Source organism: Arvicanthis niloticus, chromosome X (genome assembly GCF_011762505.2).
Source record: "Arvicanthis niloticus isolate mArvNil1 chromosome X, mArvNil1.pat.X, whole genome shotgun sequence".
NCBI classification, from domain to species: Eukaryota; Metazoa; Chordata; class Mammalia; order Rodentia; family Muridae; genus Arvicanthis; species Arvicanthis niloticus.
Genome location: NC_047679.1, coordinates 124,977,766 through 124,998,229, shown reverse-complemented (window position 1 = coordinate 124,998,229; position 20,464 = coordinate 124,977,766). Strand labels below are relative to the sequence as shown.

The following is a 20,464-nucleotide window of genomic DNA, read 5'->3' as shown; positions in this document are numbered from 1 at the left end:
AAAGCATTCTCTTGCCTCCTTGCAATGTGTGTGAAAATGAGTTACTGAAACTAGAGTAACAAGTCTTCCATTTATGTGACAATATGCTTGCTTCTATGGAAAACTGCGCCTACCACTCTAATTTCTAGTTCCTGGAGACTTAATTTCAAAAAGAATCTGTGTGTAAATCTATGAAGGCCTAGGATTGTGGAGTAGGTTTAATTTACAAGTCAAGCTGGTAGGCATCATCATTATTAAGCCAGGAAAGCTTCCTGGTAGGCCATGGAAAAAAGAGAACTTGAGTTACTGCGAAGTCATCAGCTCATGTAATTTTCATATGACACCCATTTGGGGTGTTCTGTCTTTCATGTTTTCATTTTCCTCATTTAAGAGGCACAGAAAAAATTTAGATTTCATTTGTGCATGTGCATATGTAAGCGTTGTTGCTGAAACTGTAGGCTTAAAGCTCAACCATATTGGGAGCATAAAACTGCAGGCTTCGGCTGCTGGGATACACCTATCAGCCGTAGAAACAGCATGGCTTTAGCCATTGGAATGCAACTTCCATAACTTTATTATACCACGAAGGGCCTTAAACTCAAATATGATCAGAGCAGAACTCAAATCTGGCTCTTTTGCAACTAGGGAAGTACCTAACTTTTACAATGAGAATACAGAGTGATTGCCTGAAGTTCTTATCATAGACCTGCATGACTTGCCTTAGAAATCATACAAGTTTGCAATTTTCATGTACATCTATTATTTATCTGGTCATAACTCAGTGAATAGAATTCAATAACTCAGCAGATTAAAGGTTATACAGAATTATATGCCATCAGGCAATTACAAGTAACTAATGAATGCAAAGTGTTTACTATAGCTGGAGAATTTTTCTGGTGAGCTGGAACACTGAAGATGATATTTACAGGGTGAGTTTTAGGGGCGTAAGATGAATGTAGAGGATCATAAGGAGAGATAGACATAACTCATAAGGAAATGCTCCAAATAAGATGAACTGTTCCCAAACTTCAAGAATCTTTCCAAGGATCCTAGGGTGAAGTACTACCTAAGATTTTCATTTAATAAAAAGAAAAATAAGGTATTACTTACAGAGTTTAGTGTTTTCTTTGGAATTTTCATGTAAATGTCTTATACTAACATAAACTTTAACATAAAACAATGACTGTATTTTAGCCAAGATCTTTTGAAAGAAATAATAAAGGAAAGCTGAAAGAAAAATATCTAAAAAATAGAAAATGTGGGTAATATTTGTAAAGTCTAGATAGGAAAGACAATAGGAAATTAATTGTGCATTATTAATTTTAAGAAATGATAACTTGACTTTTGATTCCACAGATTTTATATGCACATCTATCAAAATATATGAAGTTATGGATTTGCCTACTGGCTGAAAATGAGGCCAAGGCATAGATTTCTGGGAGGACAGCTTTCAGTCCAGTCTGATTTCTCAAGTCTAAGTGTGAAATTTTGATGACATAGATGTGCATCTTGTAAAGGAGGGTTTTGTGCAAAGACAATCTCAGGTATGGAATTAAGTTTTAAACTGTTTATACCAGATGATATCAGAAAGTTATTGAATTAAGTATTTCTCTTCCTCCTCACCATTAAAATATTAGAAAAGCATAGGTAACCAGGAACAGGAAGTTAACAAAAGAGTCTTGTGGTGTGTCATTTCAAGAGTAGAATTCTTAGGCTTGTGTTTTGCTTGCTACCCTTGATTTTATCATGTGGTTAGAACATCAAATCTGTGGGTTTGACAATGGAGGTTCTCACCTGAAGATTTAGTCTGTGGGAACCACAGAAATTGTTGAACAATGGATTCTGAGATACATTCTTTTCTGGACCCAAGAGTCTAGTTTGGGGAATGGCTACTGCGAAGGTCTCTGTAGGTCCCTTGTTCAGATGCATGTTAGATGCTTCTTTGAGTTCTCAGGGACCTGTCATCATCACATGTGCTTCTCATTCTTTGTTTTGAATCATGTGGACTTAACTCAATATTGTAGGGATTTTCATTCCATAAAGCACAAAAATAAGGAGATATGAGAAATGCATATCAAATATTAAAAAATAAAACATACACTTCTCTCAGTTGTAGTGTCCACTTACAATGACTTCAGTTTTTCACAGATATCAAAAATGCATAAAAACAAACATAATGAAAGAGAACTTTCCCAAATGAGTGGAGTTCCACCAGTGACCATCAAGGCACTGGTAAAGGTAGAGGGATGAATGCTGATGAGAGAGATGGCAGAGTGCCCACTACAACAAATGAGCATCGATGCGCAGCCAACACAGTCCCTGGCGAACGTAGCGGACAAGATTGGTCATGCTGCTGTGCTGGGTCAGAGGCCCCATCAGTGTATCCAGATCACCAAAGAATTCTGAAAAATCAGAGTAGTACTTGGTCAAGGTTTCATTTAACATCATAAAACTATACACCAGATAGTATTAGTCAATACTACAATCATGTGGGCATTAAAAGATTCATTTGGTCATCTATCTGACCATCTACTCCTTCAATCAAGCAAAATTTAAATGACTTACTAGGGAACCAAAATTATTTATGTATCTATCTATGACATTTATACACGCACATATATGGATCATATCTATGAATTAGTTTGTTTATTGAATATATTGAATATCAAAATTTTAACAACACAATGTTTGTGTTACTATGATTAGTGAATGAAAGCTCAGTTAAATCTGTTCATTCATGGTAAGTACTTTTTTATATCACTATATTCTTTCTCAAACATCATATTCTCAAAGTGCATCACCATCTTCTAGAAATTTGTTACATTATCACACACATACACACATATTTTTGACTACGTATTTATGTAAATTTATGAAACTATAATATTCATGTATTCTAGAATGCATATATATATATAAATAGTCAAATATGTTACTATAATAACTTTATTTTTGTGAAAGCTTCCTTATACAACAAAGAGGTCCAATAAGCATCATGACTTCTCTGATGTAAAGATGTTTTTAATTTTATATGTAATTAAGTTGAAAATATATTTTCCTTTGGTCCAAATGAACTTTTTTTCCTGACTTTTATTGGTAAAGTATAGGAAATTCCAGTGAAGCTGAGCAGAAAATATAACTAGCATTAAATGAATGTCATGGAAGAGTCTGAGGTAGGAAGTCTTGGTACTGATTTTGTAGGGATAGAAAATGACCAGCAAGTATCTACCACATGACATGATTACTCCTGGCTGATTGAGAAATGTCCTGAGGCTACATTACTAACTACTCACCTGTGTGACTTGAGTATTAAAATGCCTGCTTTGAGGGAATGTATGTGGGGAAGACTATATGGTGTCTGAAAAACTCCCAAGGCACCCCTTTTTTCCACTTGACTTGTCTGACACTGTCTCAAGAAGTCTTACTGACATTTTTTTCTTGTTAGATCCCCACAGGAAAGGCAGCCTCAGCCTTCTATAAGAAACCATGCCTGTGCTGGATGAAGATGAGAAATCCAAATCCAGATCCGGGGTGGAACTGGAGACTGTTTTAAAGTGGCTGAGACACCCTTCTGCCGTCTTAGAAAACAATTTCTCTGCGTAGATTACATGGACTTGATTGCTCAGCAGATGGTATTTCACTGAACAGTGCGTTTATTCTTTATGTTTTATAGAACATATGGGCTTCTTCTCCAGGTATCAACTTCATTTGATTATGTGATACTTTTTAACCTGAGCAATGCAATAAAAGGAATTTCTGCTGACAATAGAGTAAATTACTTCTGGCATTGAATTTTTTTTCATTGGTAACATAATACTAAGAAAAATGTTAAACAACTAGTCTTTGTTGAATGAATGTGAGCCTTATGTGAGCTAAGACATCCCCCAAAAGATTCTGTGCAAAGCTGTCTTTGGCATTTTAAATCAGACTGCCAAGTCACCATTTTAATGACTACTTCAATAGGGTAATATGTAGCTGGGGTATATAGGGAAGAGGACATTCTGATCAAAGGGCAGAAGGTAGATTAGCCCATTGGCCTATTTCAGGACCAGAACCTTCTGTAATAAAATCTCTGCAGCTGCAAGACTGGGCATGCACTGGCAGAGATGGAGGGTTTCCTTTTTTTTTTTTTTTTTTTTTTTTCTGAGACAGGGTTTCTCTGTGTAGCCCTGGCTGTCCTGGAGCTTACTCTGTAGACCAGGCTGGCCTCGAACTCAGAAATCCTCCTGCCTCTGCCTCTGCCTCCCAAGTGCTGGGATTAAAGGTGGCTTTTTTAAACTTTTTTTTTCCCCCACGAGATGCGGGAGGAAGCAAGTGGGAGCGGGCGGGATTCGAACACACGGGGTAGAGAGAGAGCGCAGAGGGACCCGCGCCCTCTGCAGGCGGATGCCTTATGGGCTGCCCACCGCTTGTTCGCTGGGATGGAGGGTTTCTATCAAAAGCGCCAACACTGCCCATCTCAATGTCACAGCTTTCCATGAGTAGGATGTGAAGTTTCTATCCAAAAAGGAGCTCCCAATTTATGTCACTTCTATCTACACACAGTAGATGTTAGAAGACTCCTCACATCCAAGCAAGTCATAAATGACATGTCTGCAGAATTAACGGTAGTAAGTACAGCATTCCACGTTAGAGTATCCTCCTAGGCCACTGAAGAGCCCAGTGGCACAATTACCATCATGTATTCTCTCTGTTGGTACAGTGACAGTGTTGTTTGTATTCAATATTAGGCAAAGAATTTAGCAGCTCCTTGGCAGGCTAATGACAAGATTAGTACTACTTCACCCTAGATTCAGCACAGTCATCATGCTGCCCCTGAAAAGTTTGGCCATTAATTTAGAAGAAACTACTTGAACAGATTTTGAAAGTGAACACAATTATAAAGGAAATCCATAAATATTAAACTTCCCTCAGTTATTGATATAAAACAAGATAGATTAGAACCAGATAAACCAGATATATCTCAATATGCCTAGGTCTTTGTTCACAGTTCTAGAGCCTTTGTGGGGGCATAGTTGTCTAGGAAACTTAGATCTGGGTTTCTAGAAGTCTAGGAAAGCAGACTGCATAAAAATTTCCTTTGTTCAAATAACTGCATTCAAGCCTTTTACCAAAGGTCTCTAAACACCTGCCTCAAAATATGTTTTCTAGATGGGCAGAGTGGCCTGTTGGTTTCAACTCAGATTCTGAAATGAGATACTTTGACATTCTCCTCCTGCTTCTGGCAAACTTAAAGAGGTCTGATGCAATGGGAAAATTTTAGCTTCAAATATCCTCAGTGTCTTCATCTATAAAATAAAGACAAATGGGACAACAAACAACATAGGACCAGGGACTTAGGAATCAGTATACACACACAGATGTAAGGATGTGCATATACTCTCAGGAGTCAGTAGAAGTTGAGGGCTGGCTTTAGAGTCAAGTCTATGTCTCAAAGAATGAAATGAGCTTTGATAACCATAGAATTGTGTGTATGTATTATATATACCTGCATGTATTCCTATGCTTGCATGTTTGTTAGGGAGTACACATATGTTTGTGTGTATGTGGAAGAGTTTGATGTATGAGTTGTCTTCTGCTATAAATCACTTTCCACCTAAATTTAACTTTTTTTTACTCTGCCTGTACATGTGTATATATTGTGTGAGTGTCTCTCTCCCCTGCCCTCTCTGTGTCCTGCATCCTTGAAACTTATACTGCTCACGACCTAGCAAAATCCATGTCCACCCCAAGCAACTTAGATTGTGGAGGAGGCTAGTTGTTTACAACTACTGGTAATAGTTCTATTACTTTAGCCTGCTTGTAACCTCTTTTAGGTTTGCTTCTAATAGATCACCAGAAGTCTCCATCTTGTTTTCAACTGGATATTCTGTAATTAGTGGGCTAAAAGAGCCACAGCAAGTGAATGGACAGAGTAAAAGTGTGGTTTTGGTTTTACTTCCCAATGACATTAGGTTGGTGAGGCTTTATTTTGAGTCTGAATGATGGTTGAGGTCACAGATAACAGCACAAGTCATCAATGACTATTGACCCTGATAAAGCAGGGTCTTCTTTCCATTTGTTCTGTAGCACATCTCATGTCTTCCCGGAATAAATAGAACCTTGATCTTCCTGTCAGGGTGTGAAGAAATTCCAGATGAACTTTAGTCCTCACTTACAAATGCAAACTGTGTTGTCATGTATTCATCTGTAGTTGACAAGTATAATGAAGGTACCTGACCTTAGTTCCACCTCACCTTTCAACAAACAAACAGTAGCCAAGGGGACCTTAATTAATTTTTGAATCACTCACTCCTTTGCCTTAGCAATTATTTCTCTATTATCCTTGTTGCTGAATGAAATTCTGAAACTGTCATTTGCGAATACATTACATATTAGATTAGTTTAAGCTTTAAAGGAGAATAACTATTAGGCTTTGAATCAATTCAAGTGTAAAAATAAGTTACAGTGTCATCCCTAAGCTAACTTCCTCTCACCTAAGACACAGAAATCAGAACTGAATAATATAAGGCCAACAGGCACAAGGTACCTAGTCCTTCAAAGTACAAGTGACCAACTGCATCCTCATCATTAGGCAAAGAGTAAACCAGATAATCATACCTTTATTGTCTCTTGTCAGTTTGTCAGCCATATCCCAGTGTTCATAGCCCCGAAGCACATTACTGGTAATATTCACATGGCTAGCAGCCATGTGGTGGATGCGCTGGGGAATGGTGACAGGGCCGTTGTTACAATTCCCCATTGAGTTGATGGGAGAGACATTGTTGAGAGACACTGGGGATGGAGTATTCCTGGAGAATGGAAAGAGACAGGCCACGTTAAGTTGGTAGGGAAGAGTGACAGCAGTGTTTTGGATGCATACAGCATGGAGGATCCCTTGTCACACTGGGATCTCTTCAGAATACCACTAGCCAGAGAAAAGTTTAGTACGATAAAGATGCATGGAACTTCATATGAGTGCCCACATCTCTTTGGCCCCTTTCAAACAAGATCCTACAGTTTTGGTCACCATCAAATATTTATTCAGAGGATCTAGTTAGTGTAGGAGAAACATATTGGCACTGCAGTTCTATATCATCTGACTAACCCACCCAGGTCTACAGTGCTGGCCCTAGAAAAACTCATCTTTATTCAGTTTTCTAACACTGCCTCTAAAATTGGAGAGCCCTTATGTACACTGCCTTTTTTGTTTTAAAATAGGGAAGAGAGAGGAAGGGAGGGAGAGGGAGAGGGAAGGAGGGAGGGAGAGAGAGTTGGGTAAATATTACTTTGGCATTAATACTACTTATAAATGTGGCTCATACTTTGAGTATACAAGACATATAACAATGTTTAAGAAAAAGAAACCACTCAGAGCTTTGATGTTTTCTCTACCTGTTTTAGAATGGTAACTGACAGAAGACATGGTGTACAATATTGGTCTATCTTCAAAGTGTTTAGTGCAAACTACAGTGACAGGTCATTACAAATACAGTTGCCACAATAAGCCAAGTGCAGTTTGCCAAAGCCCCTTGAGGTACAGCATTGGAGAAGCTATAAAGGAAAGTAAGACTTCAGGATTTTTTAAGATGTGTAACATAGATGGATTATTAATTGATGACTTTATCATCATGCTGGTTTATAAGGAGGAGGCTTCAAAGTTCTTAATTTTGACAGCTCCAATGTATGAACACATTTTCACTGAGTGTTTCAACATCAGTAACAATAAGTTACCTGTTGGGTACACATAGCAGGGAGGTAATGTTTTTCAGGGCCTGAGCTTAGGATAGCTCGATACAGACTTGCTTAGAGACAGGCCTGAATGCATGAGCAGTCACAAATGTATTCACTGTGGGCAGGACATTTTGAGGGAGTAAAACAATTAGGCATCCCTATGTGGCAATACATTCCTAGAGGTGCAGATACTTGAGAGGCTCAGAAGTGAAGTTTGTTGAGGATAGAGATTTGAGACTAGCCTAAGCAACAAAACAAACACATAAGTAGCAGAAATGCGTCCGAACTATGTTTAAGATTCTGCCTGCTTTGAAAGAACCTTATTTCCACCCCAGATCATCATCAAATGGCCCTATATCATGCTCCAATCTCTAGTCCTTTATTATTGGCAACCTGGCATCTCCAAGGTGGCTGTGTTTCTCAGTCTATACCTGCTCACAGCAGAGAGGCACATACATTTGATTTGGGAAATAGGTCACATATACCAAGATGCTGAAGTGCTATTAATAATCTCTGTGAATAATTGAAGCTGAAACCCTCCTTTTCAGACACATATAAATTATGCCTACCATCATGAGAGAAAGTTCAGGTATTTATGTCAATGGAGTCTATCTTACGGAGTGTTCTGGCCTTGGTAGAAAGGCAGATCTTCAAATCTGCTATGTATTTGTGTGGTGTACAGCATGTGAGGGTTTCCCAACTATTTTTATGATTTCTGAGATATTTTCCTGCTTCACCAAAGCATGATTTATTCTCAAGGCAGGGATGGGATATGGGGATTTCCAAGCCAAGGAACAAATAGCAAACAGGGCTAGTTAGTGACACAAGAATTAGTATTTTATCTTCATAGGTCATATGTGTTATTTTATAATCTTTCTGTTTGGTAATTATAATTAACTCCTAAATGTTAGTTTATAGCTAGAAATTCACACATTCTTATTTGTAATCTCCAGAGATTATAACATGCCAGGAGATACGTATTGAAAAAGAAACTGTGGGTGCTAGAATCCTAAGATGCCAGAATTCTAAACCCATCTAAGCACAAAATTGCCATGTACCACCAAGCACGGCGCTTCTACTTGATAGGCCTTATTTTCCTACAATGTTTACTATCATATCTGTAAATCTCAAGGAAAACCAATGAACACATGTTGCTTTGCTTTATGTGGGTTTTTTAAAACATGGAAGCTTAAAAAAGCAAGTTTATAGACACAGTGAGGAGAATCATGGTTAGTACAGGCTAAGAAGGAGAAGATGGGATAATTTGAAAACTAGTCCAAAATCCAGTTATTTACATAGGAGGAATAAGTTGGACTGTTCTACACACAGTGGGGCAAGTACAATTTTTATGAACTTACTGTATGTTTCATAAAGAGAGGAATCATAAAATTACCAGCACATATAGGAAGTATATATTTAGGAACATGGCATTCTGATTATCCAGATTTGATTATTAAATATTTTATATATGTATCAGATCATCACATTGCTCCCTTGACTTCATGGGGCACACACTTCTTCCCATTTCTTTTTGCTCAAAAATCTTATTTCAGATATTCCATGGCTTATTCACAATTGTGCCATTGTTTCCTGTCTCGTCCCAGCCAATTTTTGACATTTTTCTCCTTTTAGCTTCTTCCATGAGATTAATCATAATATAATATAATATAATATAATATAATATAATACAAATATTAAGACATTGAACAAAGAAATTGAAGAAGAAACAAAAAGACAGAATGACCTCCTATATTTATGGATTGGTATGGTTAATATTGTAAAAATGGCCATCCTCCCAGAAGTAATTTAAGAACAATGTAATCTGCACTGAGATTCCAACTAAATTCCTCATAGAAATTGAAAAACAATCTGAAATTTCATTTAGAAGTACACACGCGTGCACGCACACACACACACACACACACACACACACACACACACACACACACACACACTGCCCACCTCACTCCACCCCACACCATACCATAGCACAGCACAGCATGGCTGTCAGCCTAAGGAAGGGTACTTTCTTTAGACTGAAGCTGCTTGAGAAGCATGACATGAGGATTTTAGTGTGACCTCACAAGCTTCAAGTGTGCTTGAGCTCTTCCATTTCTAAACTTAATACATGCATACATACATACATATACACATGCAAACATACACATATGTATACACACACATATAATAATATATATATATATATATATATATATATATATATATTATTCCCAATGATTTTTTACTAGCTGCTTACCTGACCTTGCTCTTTCTTTATTCTGTGCTCAGAGAAAATAGCGTTCTCTGGGCCTTTCAATAGTTATTTTTATTTTTTAAACTTCCATAGAGAGAAACCGTCTTCCCTTTTGTTTGTCAGTGTAAGAGTAAGACCTAATTCAACCATCGAAGTGGTGCTTTCTTTCAGCACAGTAATTGATCTAATGTGTAGTTCTTAATGGATTTGTTCCCTCTCTCTGAATGGTTTTATGATCTCAGAGTAGAGTTCATGCTTTTGGAGTACACTTTGTAGATATTTATAGTGACAGTCAGGCTATTCTACTCATGAGGAAGTTATTTTGATCAGAGATGATAAAAATTGGAATAAAAACCAGCTATAACAGGTTTATTGGGAATGTGTCCACTGACATCTTCTTTTTCTTCCTATACAGAAAGGAAATGAGCCTGGAAGATATGGGATACTTTTGAAACCAGAGGTGCCATGGCTAGTCAGGAAAGTTAGCAAATGCAAATTATGGAGACAGAGTGAGGTTCATAGTTGCTCTCTGTAAGGATCATCTCCTCCATGGCCCCCAGTTAGCATAAAACTTGGCCCCTTTTATTTCAAAGGGAGAAGGGCAAATCTAGAAGGAGAGTGGCCTCAGTTCTATGCCAAGAGTCTCCTGCAGACTCTTTGTAGTGTTCTGAAGTCTAGGGGGGACCCTAAGCCAACAGGACTCTAAATAAGGATGGAAGTCTGGGTCCATCCATGAGGTCTTACACCAGCACCAGAGCACATCGTTTTCTATTTAGGTCAAGGTGTTTTAGTACTGGTATAAAAATCTCCGTGAATGCCCAGATAATTGGCTAAGTACCTTCACATTTTTAGCTTTATTATGCACTTGGTTTTATTAAACATCACTTACCATATATCAATGAATATTTCATTGACTTTTCATTACCATGGGAATCACTGACAAATCATTGCAGTGGATTTAACTTTATCCCACCTTCCAGAAATGGTATGTTACTTTCTATCTCATTTGCAAATATTTTATGGACGTAATTTAGCTTATAGATCTTTAAGGAACCACATCATTTAAAACTTTTCTGGTTTTCCATCAGCTGAAACATGACTAGAATTCTGTGTGCAGAAAAATGACTGGAGTCTTGAAATCGTCCTTCACTCTTGAGCAATCAATGCAAAATATGTGGGGTCTATCCAATCATTCATTTTCATGAAAAAGCAATTTTTGGTAGCGTACTTACTTTCCATTGCCTACCCAAGGAGATGGTATCTGAGCAACTTTTGAAGCATTTTGCTGAAAGAGAGCAAGAGAGGGAAATAAGGACATCTATTTTGTGTTTATTAATTCAGAAACAGATGTAAGTGTGATTTAGAGTACATTAATATTGATTGCAACATTTCGGGATGCAGAGCTAGGATGTATGTGCGCATCAGCATACCACGACGCACACTCGATGAAAATAGCTGGTTAGGATAATTAGTGGGCTCCAATCAGGACCGTGAAAGTCACTTGATGAAAGATCTTATACACTAAAAGGCCCAGTGAAATCAGACTCAGTTCTCCAAGAAGTGGTTTAATTATCCTCATCTGAAATTTATTCTGCAAAACAAGCCCTTTGGAGAACAAGTAAGTTTTTCTTTCACCTTTAGCATTACTTGCAAACTTTTCCCATGGGCTACAGGTTTGACTGTTTATGTCTGATATCTAAGGAAGATGTCAGAATCAAATAATACATTTTGTTTGCTTGTTTGTTTTCAGGACTCGTTGTGATTTGCAGTCATTACATGCAAATTCTCATGGCTGGTTGTTTTCTCTGTTTAGCAATGCAACTAGTCTGGGGCTGCATTGCAAAAGAAGTTGGAATTCAAAACATTCTCTTGTTTCTCTGACAGAATCTGACTGATTTATACTATCGGCTTCTTTTGTTTGTTTGTTTGGTTGGTTTTGGTTTGTTTGTTTTGTTTTGTTTCTGTTTTGGTTAAGTTTTGGGTTTTTTCAGCATATAGCATGACAGGACAGGGATCCAGCTGACTGTAACCCCAATATGAGTCAAGTCTTCTCTTGGCAATTGTAGCCAAGCTAGTAGTCTTCTACGACCCTCTGGTCTCCAATCCAGCCCCTCTTGCAAGAGGGACATTTGAAAAGAGAGTCAGCATTTGCTAGAGTTAGTGAGAATTCAATGCTGCCCTGGTGTCATGGACAGTGTGTATTCTGAAGACTTGATTCAGTTTTAAACTTAAATGAGTGCAACACATTCACAGGTTACTTAGCATCTGTTTGATGTTTTGCAATTTCCTCACAAGGCACAGAGGACAGCTATTAGAACAGTAGCTATCAGCGAAATGACAAGGCCAGCAGCATGAGAATTACTTGGAAAGTTGTTAGAAATGTGCATTCTCAGACCTTAGCCAAGGACACTTGTTTGGGGAAATAGGACTTGACACTTTAGTTTTTGTTGCTTGCTTGCTTGCTTGTTTGTTTCTTTTTGGGGGGCCCTCTAGGGATTTTAGAAGTTCAGTGAAATTCAAAATCCACCTTTCTACAGTACACTGTAAGAAAGAACTGAGAAGCTGTTGGATAGGATCCCTTTTCGCCCACATGAGTACTAGCTTTATGGCATTACATCCATACCACGTAGTAACTGGAAATCTGGTTCATAATTCCAGATGAATCACAGTGTCATCATGCAGACATACACTGGTATTCACGGCTACTTGCTACAAGGTCATGGTGCGATTCACCTCAGACAACGCTAGGTGCAATGTGGCCAAGTGGTCTTACATACTTGCAAAAAGTAATTTTTCTCTAAGGTCAGGCCTAAAGAAAGGAGCAGTGAACTATCTCAATTTTAAGTTATAGCCAGTATTAGTAGACTGAAGCTATATTAGAACATAGAGTAGCTAAGCCTAGTACCAGACTACTGCTTGGATTTTATGTTGGTTCATTTTCAAATACTAGTATTGTATTTTGTAGTTACCTTTCTTGTTCATTTGTAAACTAAAACAGAACAAGCCAAACCCCAAAACCTCAACTCTCTAGAGGATGACTTCATCCATTTATTTTCTTTGGTAATTAATGCAATCAAATTCCTTCAACTGAACCAATGGTACACCAAGGAGGGACATGAACAGGCGTCCAATATGGCCATGGTGACTTCTGTCACAGCTAAAGTACTTTTTGGCTTGATTTTTAAATGAGACTGTGGATACAAGGTATGATCACCTCCATCTCCCCTAATTGCAATCAAAAGGCTACCATAGGCCATTTGTACTACTGTGTACCTTCTTTCTTAGGAATCAGAAGGCTGTGTGGCCAGCAGAAGGAAAAGAGGTTAGGCTTATGGCAGTATCTTTCTTCTCTTAGTTGTCTGACATCTGGTTTACATGCCCAGCATTTTTCATTAGGGTTTTGGTCACCATTTACCTATGAATCATACAAAAGAAGAATTACCTTAAAATATTCCATCAATGATCTGGAGTACTTCATAGCATGGTCCTTCTTCAGTTTAAACATCCTCAAATAGAGAAGTGACAAGCATCGGTAGCTAGGGGGAGGATAAAGGGATTAAATTAATGACAGTGCCTCATAAAGACCATATACTGTTAAATACAAAAAGTCATATTTTGTAGTCACTTGTCTAATCTCAGATTGAGGAACATGTGTAAATAAAAACACTTAACAAATGAAGGTGGAATTATTAATATCCCATTTTGATAAGGGTATAAATTTCAGTGTGGGGAGTAGATGTTTAGTCAGCAACTGAAGAAATCCATTAGCTATCCTTTAGCAGTTCACCAGAAAGGCAGAATAATGAGCTGAGGTAAGCTGCTTAAGTTGATGTGGAGTGTTCACATCCCTCTGCAACATTTCAGCAGTTTCCTTGTAGCCTCTGTGCAACTCACCATAATACTGCTAGCTTTTTGTCCCCATCAGATGCCAAGGGGCTTGCAAAGTTCTTCAGTCTCATTGCATACCTTTGAAAAACATAAAGAAATACTTTAGTGGAATTTGGATTACCTTTCAAAATTCTGATTGTCAAAAATGACTTAGGCTCCCCTCCTTTCCATTAAAGGCAGAGGGCAGAATGGTCCTTTCCTAAAATCATATACAAAAGGATTACTCATACAGCATAATGGAACCTGATGTGACATCAAGAACTGAACTCTACAAAAGCCAGTTTAATTGTGGACTCATGTTTTAGAATAATGTTGTGGAATTTCCACAAGTTTCTGGCTATATATAAATGCTGGCTGGCAAAATATTGTTTTTATGAGCTTGCTAGGTAAACAATATTATTGGTTTTATATGCAAGATGGGTAAATATGTCAGTCTCATTTCACTTTATGACAGATGAAGCAATAATAAAGAACTATGTCTGACGTTGGCTAGGAAGACTTCAATCAGGTAAAAATCTCTTTTACAGTGGCTCAAGTTTTGAATGTGTTCTTATAGAAAGTATGCATTTATGCATTCATGCTGTGTACATGCTTCACATTCGTGTGTGGGTGTGCACATATGTGTATTAAAGGAGGGCTGATTTCAACAGCGTTTTAAGCAACTTTGCTTTATGGGACTTGTATATTTTGCCTTCCTGTCCTCTTTAATTGTTACTGTTTTATGCTGCAGTGATAAAAGATCAAATGGTCCTCTTTTCCTTTTTTTTTTCTTTTTTTTCCTTCTGGTTGAGCACATCTCATTCTGAGCATTCAGAGTCTTGAGAAATCAATTCATTGCATAAAATCATTGTCTGAGATTTAATGCAATTTCACAGGTACTTATAGGAGAATAAGTAATCAAGTTCACTGTGGCAGAAAAAAATGTGAAGAGCATGTGCAGGCTGCCTGGGTTATCCCTCATTTATGGGAGGTGATTCAGAGCTTGTAGTGTCCTCTTACTTGCTACTTACAGCAGCCTCTCCAGAGCACCAGAGCCTGGCTCATCCGACTCAAGAGTTTATACTCCTCAGAATGTCATCTGTCCTGCTTTCATGATAACTTCTCAGAATCTGTTGAGTGAATGTATTTAGCAATGGGACTTACATACTTGATGCAGGTGTTTTCTGTTTTTACAATGGTGAGAAGTGGGGTTTTTATAATGTAATATGTCTAACTGTTTTTAACAACTGGATTACTAGTGTCAAGTCATTGTGGTGTATTCTTGTTTCACAAATACATTTCTATTGCAGATTCCCAGGGCTCAGAACAACTATAATTATTTAAAGTAAAAAAAATAGGACTCTTTCTCTATAGCTAGCATGTCTTTGGGAAGAGAGCAATAAAAATCTCTTCTACATAATATTGTACTACTAAAAACTATATTCATATTACAGTCATCCCCTAATTTGAAAGTTTCTAGATAGTAGAATTTCAATTGCTGAAATGGGCCTCAAGACCTAGTTTGTTTCAACTCATTTTATTCCCAAAAGAAATTCCTCTCATTAAAAAAAATACAAAGAGTACAGAAATGAGTTCTTGCAAAATTGGGGAAAATCTGAAATTAAAAAAAAAAAAAAAAAAAAAAAAAAAAAAAAAGAATGTCCTTGGTCATGCCAACGCCAGTGTCCTGGCTGTGATAGTGGTCTTGAACTATGGAGGATATTACCATTGCAGAAATTTGGTGAAGGGTACACAGTAATTCTTTGTATTTGTTCCTAGTACTGTACCTGAATCTATAATTGACTCAAAATCAAGGTTAGAATATTGACTTCGGAGAGAATTTTAAAAAAAATTCTCCTTGCCTTTTACCAAGGTTCTACTAAAATACATTTCTTTGAGCACTAATGTCTCATGTAATAAAAATTGTAAGTTGTGAAGAATTATTTTATACACAATTAAGGAAGAAATAAATACTATTTCATGCTTTTACCACAGAGTAATATTTAGTTTTTACCTTATGAATTTTAAGAACTGTTATTCTTATGTGCACCATGTGCTTCATTCATGAAGCATACAGAGGCCAGAAGAGAGAGGGTGTTAAAACTCCTAAAACTGGAGATGTAGGCAACTGTGAGCCTGTGGGGTGTGTGTGTGTTTGTGTGTGTGTGTGTGTGTGTGTGTGTGTGTGTGTGTGTGTGTGTGTGTGCTGGGAATAGAACCTGGATCTTTTGCAAGAGCAGCAAATACCCTTACCTGTTAAACCATCTCTATAGCCCCTGCTTATGGACAAAATTTGTGGAGAAGAAAAACATCCATAATGTTATACTTTCACAATTACAACTTCAATCTTAATTCCTTCTGCTTTAATTTAGATACATACATACATTTTTCATTTTATAATTTATATATAATTCTGTAGCATGATTTAAGTTTGTTTGAAGTACTAGAGATCAAAATCAGGGCCTCCCACATGATAGGCAAACATCTACCAATGAGCTATGCCTCAGATCTTGATTTTACATTAGTATAATTCTACATTTTTATGGTACTGTTAGGCTTCATTGTTATTATGTGTCAATGGCTACAAAGTATTTTTGAATGTTCAATGATATAATAAATTACTCGTTTAATATTTGCTATACAACTTTGATCTTAAATATTGACTTTGGGATAGAAAAATGCCCCCTTCCAATTAAAAAATTTTCTTTCTTAATTATTTAGTGTTGTATGTATACAACAGTCCATGTTTGTAGGTTATAAGACAACTTGCACAAGTCAATTCTTTCCTTTCTGGATGTGGGCCCTTAGGATAAAAGTTGTCTGTCTTGGTGGTCATAACTTTTACCCAACAGAGCTAACTTACCAGTGCCTCCTTCCTTTTATGATTACCCAAAGGAAAGGCCTTAGAAAACTTTGCTCTTGGGGGCTGCATCTGACTCTATTGCCTGCCTATAGATCCTGTTCCACTACTTGGATTGTCTGGTTGGGCCTCCGTGGGAGAGAATGTGCCTAGGCCTGCTGGGACTAGATGCCCCAGGGTGGAGTGGTACCCAACGGGACTCTCCTTCTCCTCCTGCAGTGGGGTGGGGGGATTTGTAAGGGAGGGACTGGGAAGAGAGGCAGGTGGAAGGCTGTGATCAGGATGTAAAGTATATTAAAAAAATGGGAAAAAGAGAAAACATGGGTCTTAATAGAAATCTGGAGAGCATGAGTTTGTTTTGAAAAGGAATGTCAATGGCAAATGATAAAATGATTATACTTTACTTTGTGACATCTTCATTTTAATTTTATGAATATTATAAATTATGAGACTCACATTATAACCTCTGAAGGGGATAATTTATAAAACAGTGTCCATCAATTATAAATATTCTATGGCATTAATAAAGTGGCAGGAACTAATTACAGTGACTTTTGGACACATTAATTGTGGAAATGATAGTTAAGCAAAAAATATTAACAGCTTCTAACTGTTTAAGGTTAATTTAGAAATATGACTCTAGGAAAGCCATTTACCTGAGGAGCTCCACAGTCTCAGAATACATGGTATATGGAGACTTTGCTTCCAGAGGATCACGTTCCATGGCATTGCCACATTCAGTGAAGGACAAGGCTGCGTCTGCATAATTCACAGCTTTGCCAAATTTCTCAAACTGAAATAGGAAAATGACTGTCAACTTGATACTTTTTTTCCCTCTTTCATATAAAGGAGCAATTTACAGCTGCGTGTAATTTTTGCCCCCATGTTTCAGGGAACACTTATTATTTCATAGAGACATTTTGGGTAGTTACCACTAGGGGATAGGAGGCACCTAGAAGACAGAGACCAGAGGTGCTGCTAAGCATGACAAAATGCAAGAGACAGTCTCTGCAATGCAGAACTAGATTTTCCAGATGTCCAAGCTGAGATATGGAGACACATCAACCCTGATACAGAGAGATGACAGTGTACAAATTGGTATTAATGATAAAGGAGCTGATTTCAGGTTCTATTGCCCTGACACTATGGCTGGCTGAGAAAAGGAAAATGTGGCTAAGACATCAAAACTGATTATGGCACCATTGTTGATGTTCCCATCACTGTTGGGATACCTACAATCTAAATGAATGCCTTGACTAGTTTCTAGTCAATAAATATACTGAACTGGCCAGGTATTGAAGTGTCATTAAGTCAGCTCTTGCAACTAAGCTCTGTTTTTGTTATCTTCATAGTCTGTTACTTTCTTTAGAATGTCATGAGGATATCAATCCCATTTTAATGTAAAGAGTAGTAGATTGAAAAGGGAGAAGTTCTAGTATGACAGTCAACAATAGTCACATCATTTTCATTGGAAATGATGGGTTGAGATGATCTCAAAAATATAGCACTGTTAAATATTTTACTTTAGTAAGATTTTATTGCAAAAGGTTTTAGCCCTTATAATGATCATGATTAAACTGGCTTAGTCATACTGATTTCTTTTTCATGTGTAATGAATATTATATATGACACTTTCATAGTGAGGATTTTATAACAGGATTTTACGTTTTCAATTTTTGACAGTTGGATGTAAAAGAATTCCACCAATAAAGAACTTTATGTAAAAGAACAAGTATAATGCCTGTTTAACGATATTAATTTTTGTATACCTTTTATCAAAATATTGTGTATGCAACTGTGAAAATTTCAACTTTCAAAATGGCAGAGTGAGCTATCTCTGGAAAAGAAATAGATACAACTATACAGTGATTAGTTGCAAGTCATGAAGAATCTTTTATTGTAAATGACTTTACAATAATGTTCTTAAGCTTTTATGTACTGAGGAAATTCTGTGATTTCTGTAAGCCATTGTACAGAATTGCCATTTTCTACTTATTCAACTTTCTCTTCTAGAAACCAATACACACACTACACACACACACACACACACACACACACACACACACACACACACACACACTATGTAAACTAGTTTCTTTCTCTTGGTCTTAGTGATTTCTTTGTGTCTTCAGGCTTGCATGTAAACTACTTTCTTTCTATTTTGTATTATTAGATAATTTCCTTATGTCTTCAGACTTCAAGTCGCTTTCCCTTTTGGGAATTAATTTATACACCTTAGGTTTTAAAGGTGAGTTATCATTAAACATTATTAAGGTGTAACCTATGTTTTTTCAAAAGGAAAAGATACTGAAATCTAGAAAGACAATTACACAGCCATGATGCCAGTTAATTTCCATTCACAAATTGAGAGGTTTAAAAACATGTTTCTAACAGGAGGATAGATAAAAGCTCAAGGAAAATATTATCCTTTCGAATATGTCTCAACCTTATTCCCCATGATCGCATGCCTCCAAAATATTCTAAAGACATTTTATATACTAACAATGAAGTTTTAATAGCACAAAACATTGAGTATCTCTTATGTGAATGCTTTGAAGGGCTACAGCTCTATGCAATAGCTGAAATTTTCTGCTTTATCCTAAAGATCAATTTTTGCCCCCATGGAAGCAGTTGCCAGTGATGTTATTTCTCAACCATATTTTGGGGGATCTCTGTACATTTGAGCTTTTCCAAGTCCTTCAAATTTTCACCTTCATGGTCTTACTGGGATCAGTCTCTTTACCATCCTGTGTACCACCTTGTCAAAGGAACAGTCATATACTTTTTCACTTTGATTTTAAAGAAGAAAAGCTCCAGAACACTTCTTAAGTGTCACAGAGTTGACAACATTTGAAGAAAACCTTTGGCCTTCCAGTCAGCAACACTGTCACCCAGCAGTTTTAAATTGCTGGCCATCATCCAGTGATCATAGGCAAAATCCACTTGGATGCCTTCAGAGGCATCCTCTAGCTTACCTTGTTAATTTTGTCTGCAGTGGTATGGAAAAATTGTTTCCAGGGGAAAATTCATAGTACACAAAGGTTCAGAAAATTGGAAGACAACTTGAACAGCAGAGAAATAACAACACAGAAACAATGAGCAGAGGGAGTTGATATTGGGTATATACTAGCTACAGTGCAGAGCCTGATAGGATGCATAATGTACAGCTTGAGCATGATATTTTTACTCCTTGTAATGACACTGAACTGATACTTCCAATTGTTCTGAGATATAGAAAGTGATGAGGAGCCTAACTCTAAGACTGCCTCTAGGACCATGGTTCTCAAATGGTTGCATTTGGAAGTCAGTTGGGGATCTTTAGTTATTATGGCTGGGTCTCAGTCCTGTAAATTCTTATTTCATTGGTTTTGGATGTAGCCTGAGGAACATGTGGTTAAGACTTGTTGTTAGGAGGATCAATTAGGATAAAAATATCAATATAATCAGCTTATCACTGGTTTAAGTCAACCAAGATCCTGAGAGATAGATGGGAATTATTTCATTAGAAATCAAGATGACAGCATTTGTCTTCCTATGATCAGTAGAGGAAAGCCTGGCTATTGGCCCTGCTCTAGGAGCATGGAACCAAATGCAACAAGAATCTGAGCTTTCTAAGGAGACTTAGGTTTTTCTAAATCAAAGTTTGAGACCCATTCAGTGTCACCTTCCACCTTCACACCCCAGATTTAGGTTATGTGACCCAAAAGAAGCTTCTATCATATCCAGAGTATTTTCAAAATCATTTCGATTTACATAAAAGTCTATGACAAGGGCATATGTGAGTAAACTTC

At 37.2% G+C, this 20,464-nt stretch overlaps 1 protein-coding gene across 4 annotated transcripts in view; it reads right to left on the bottom strand.

Annotated features, from left to right (window-relative positions):
* Nucleotides 1-325: 325 nt before the first annotated feature.
* Nucleotides 326-20,464, bottom strand: part of Aff2 (ALF transcription elongation factor 2) — a 450,392-nt gene continuing 430,253 nt past the window's right edge. For all 4 annotated transcript variants that reach the window (XM_034485864.2, XM_034485865.2, XM_076919068.1 and 1 more), the window contains exons 15-20: nt 17,330-17,466; nt 13,841-13,912; nt 13,389-13,482; nt 11,179-11,231; nt 6,580-6,770; nt 326-2,381 (exon numbers count right to left, since the gene is read on the bottom strand). In XM_034485864.2, coding sequence (XP_034341755.1) covers nt 2,260-2,381; nt 6,580-6,770; nt 11,179-11,231; nt 13,389-13,482; nt 13,841-13,912; nt 17,330-17,466 — 669 coding nt within the window. In that variant the 3' untranslated portion in view covers nt 326-2,259. The remainder of the gene's footprint in view (nt 2,382-6,579; nt 6,771-11,178; nt 11,232-13,388; nt 13,483-13,840; nt 13,913-17,329; nt 17,467-20,464) is intronic.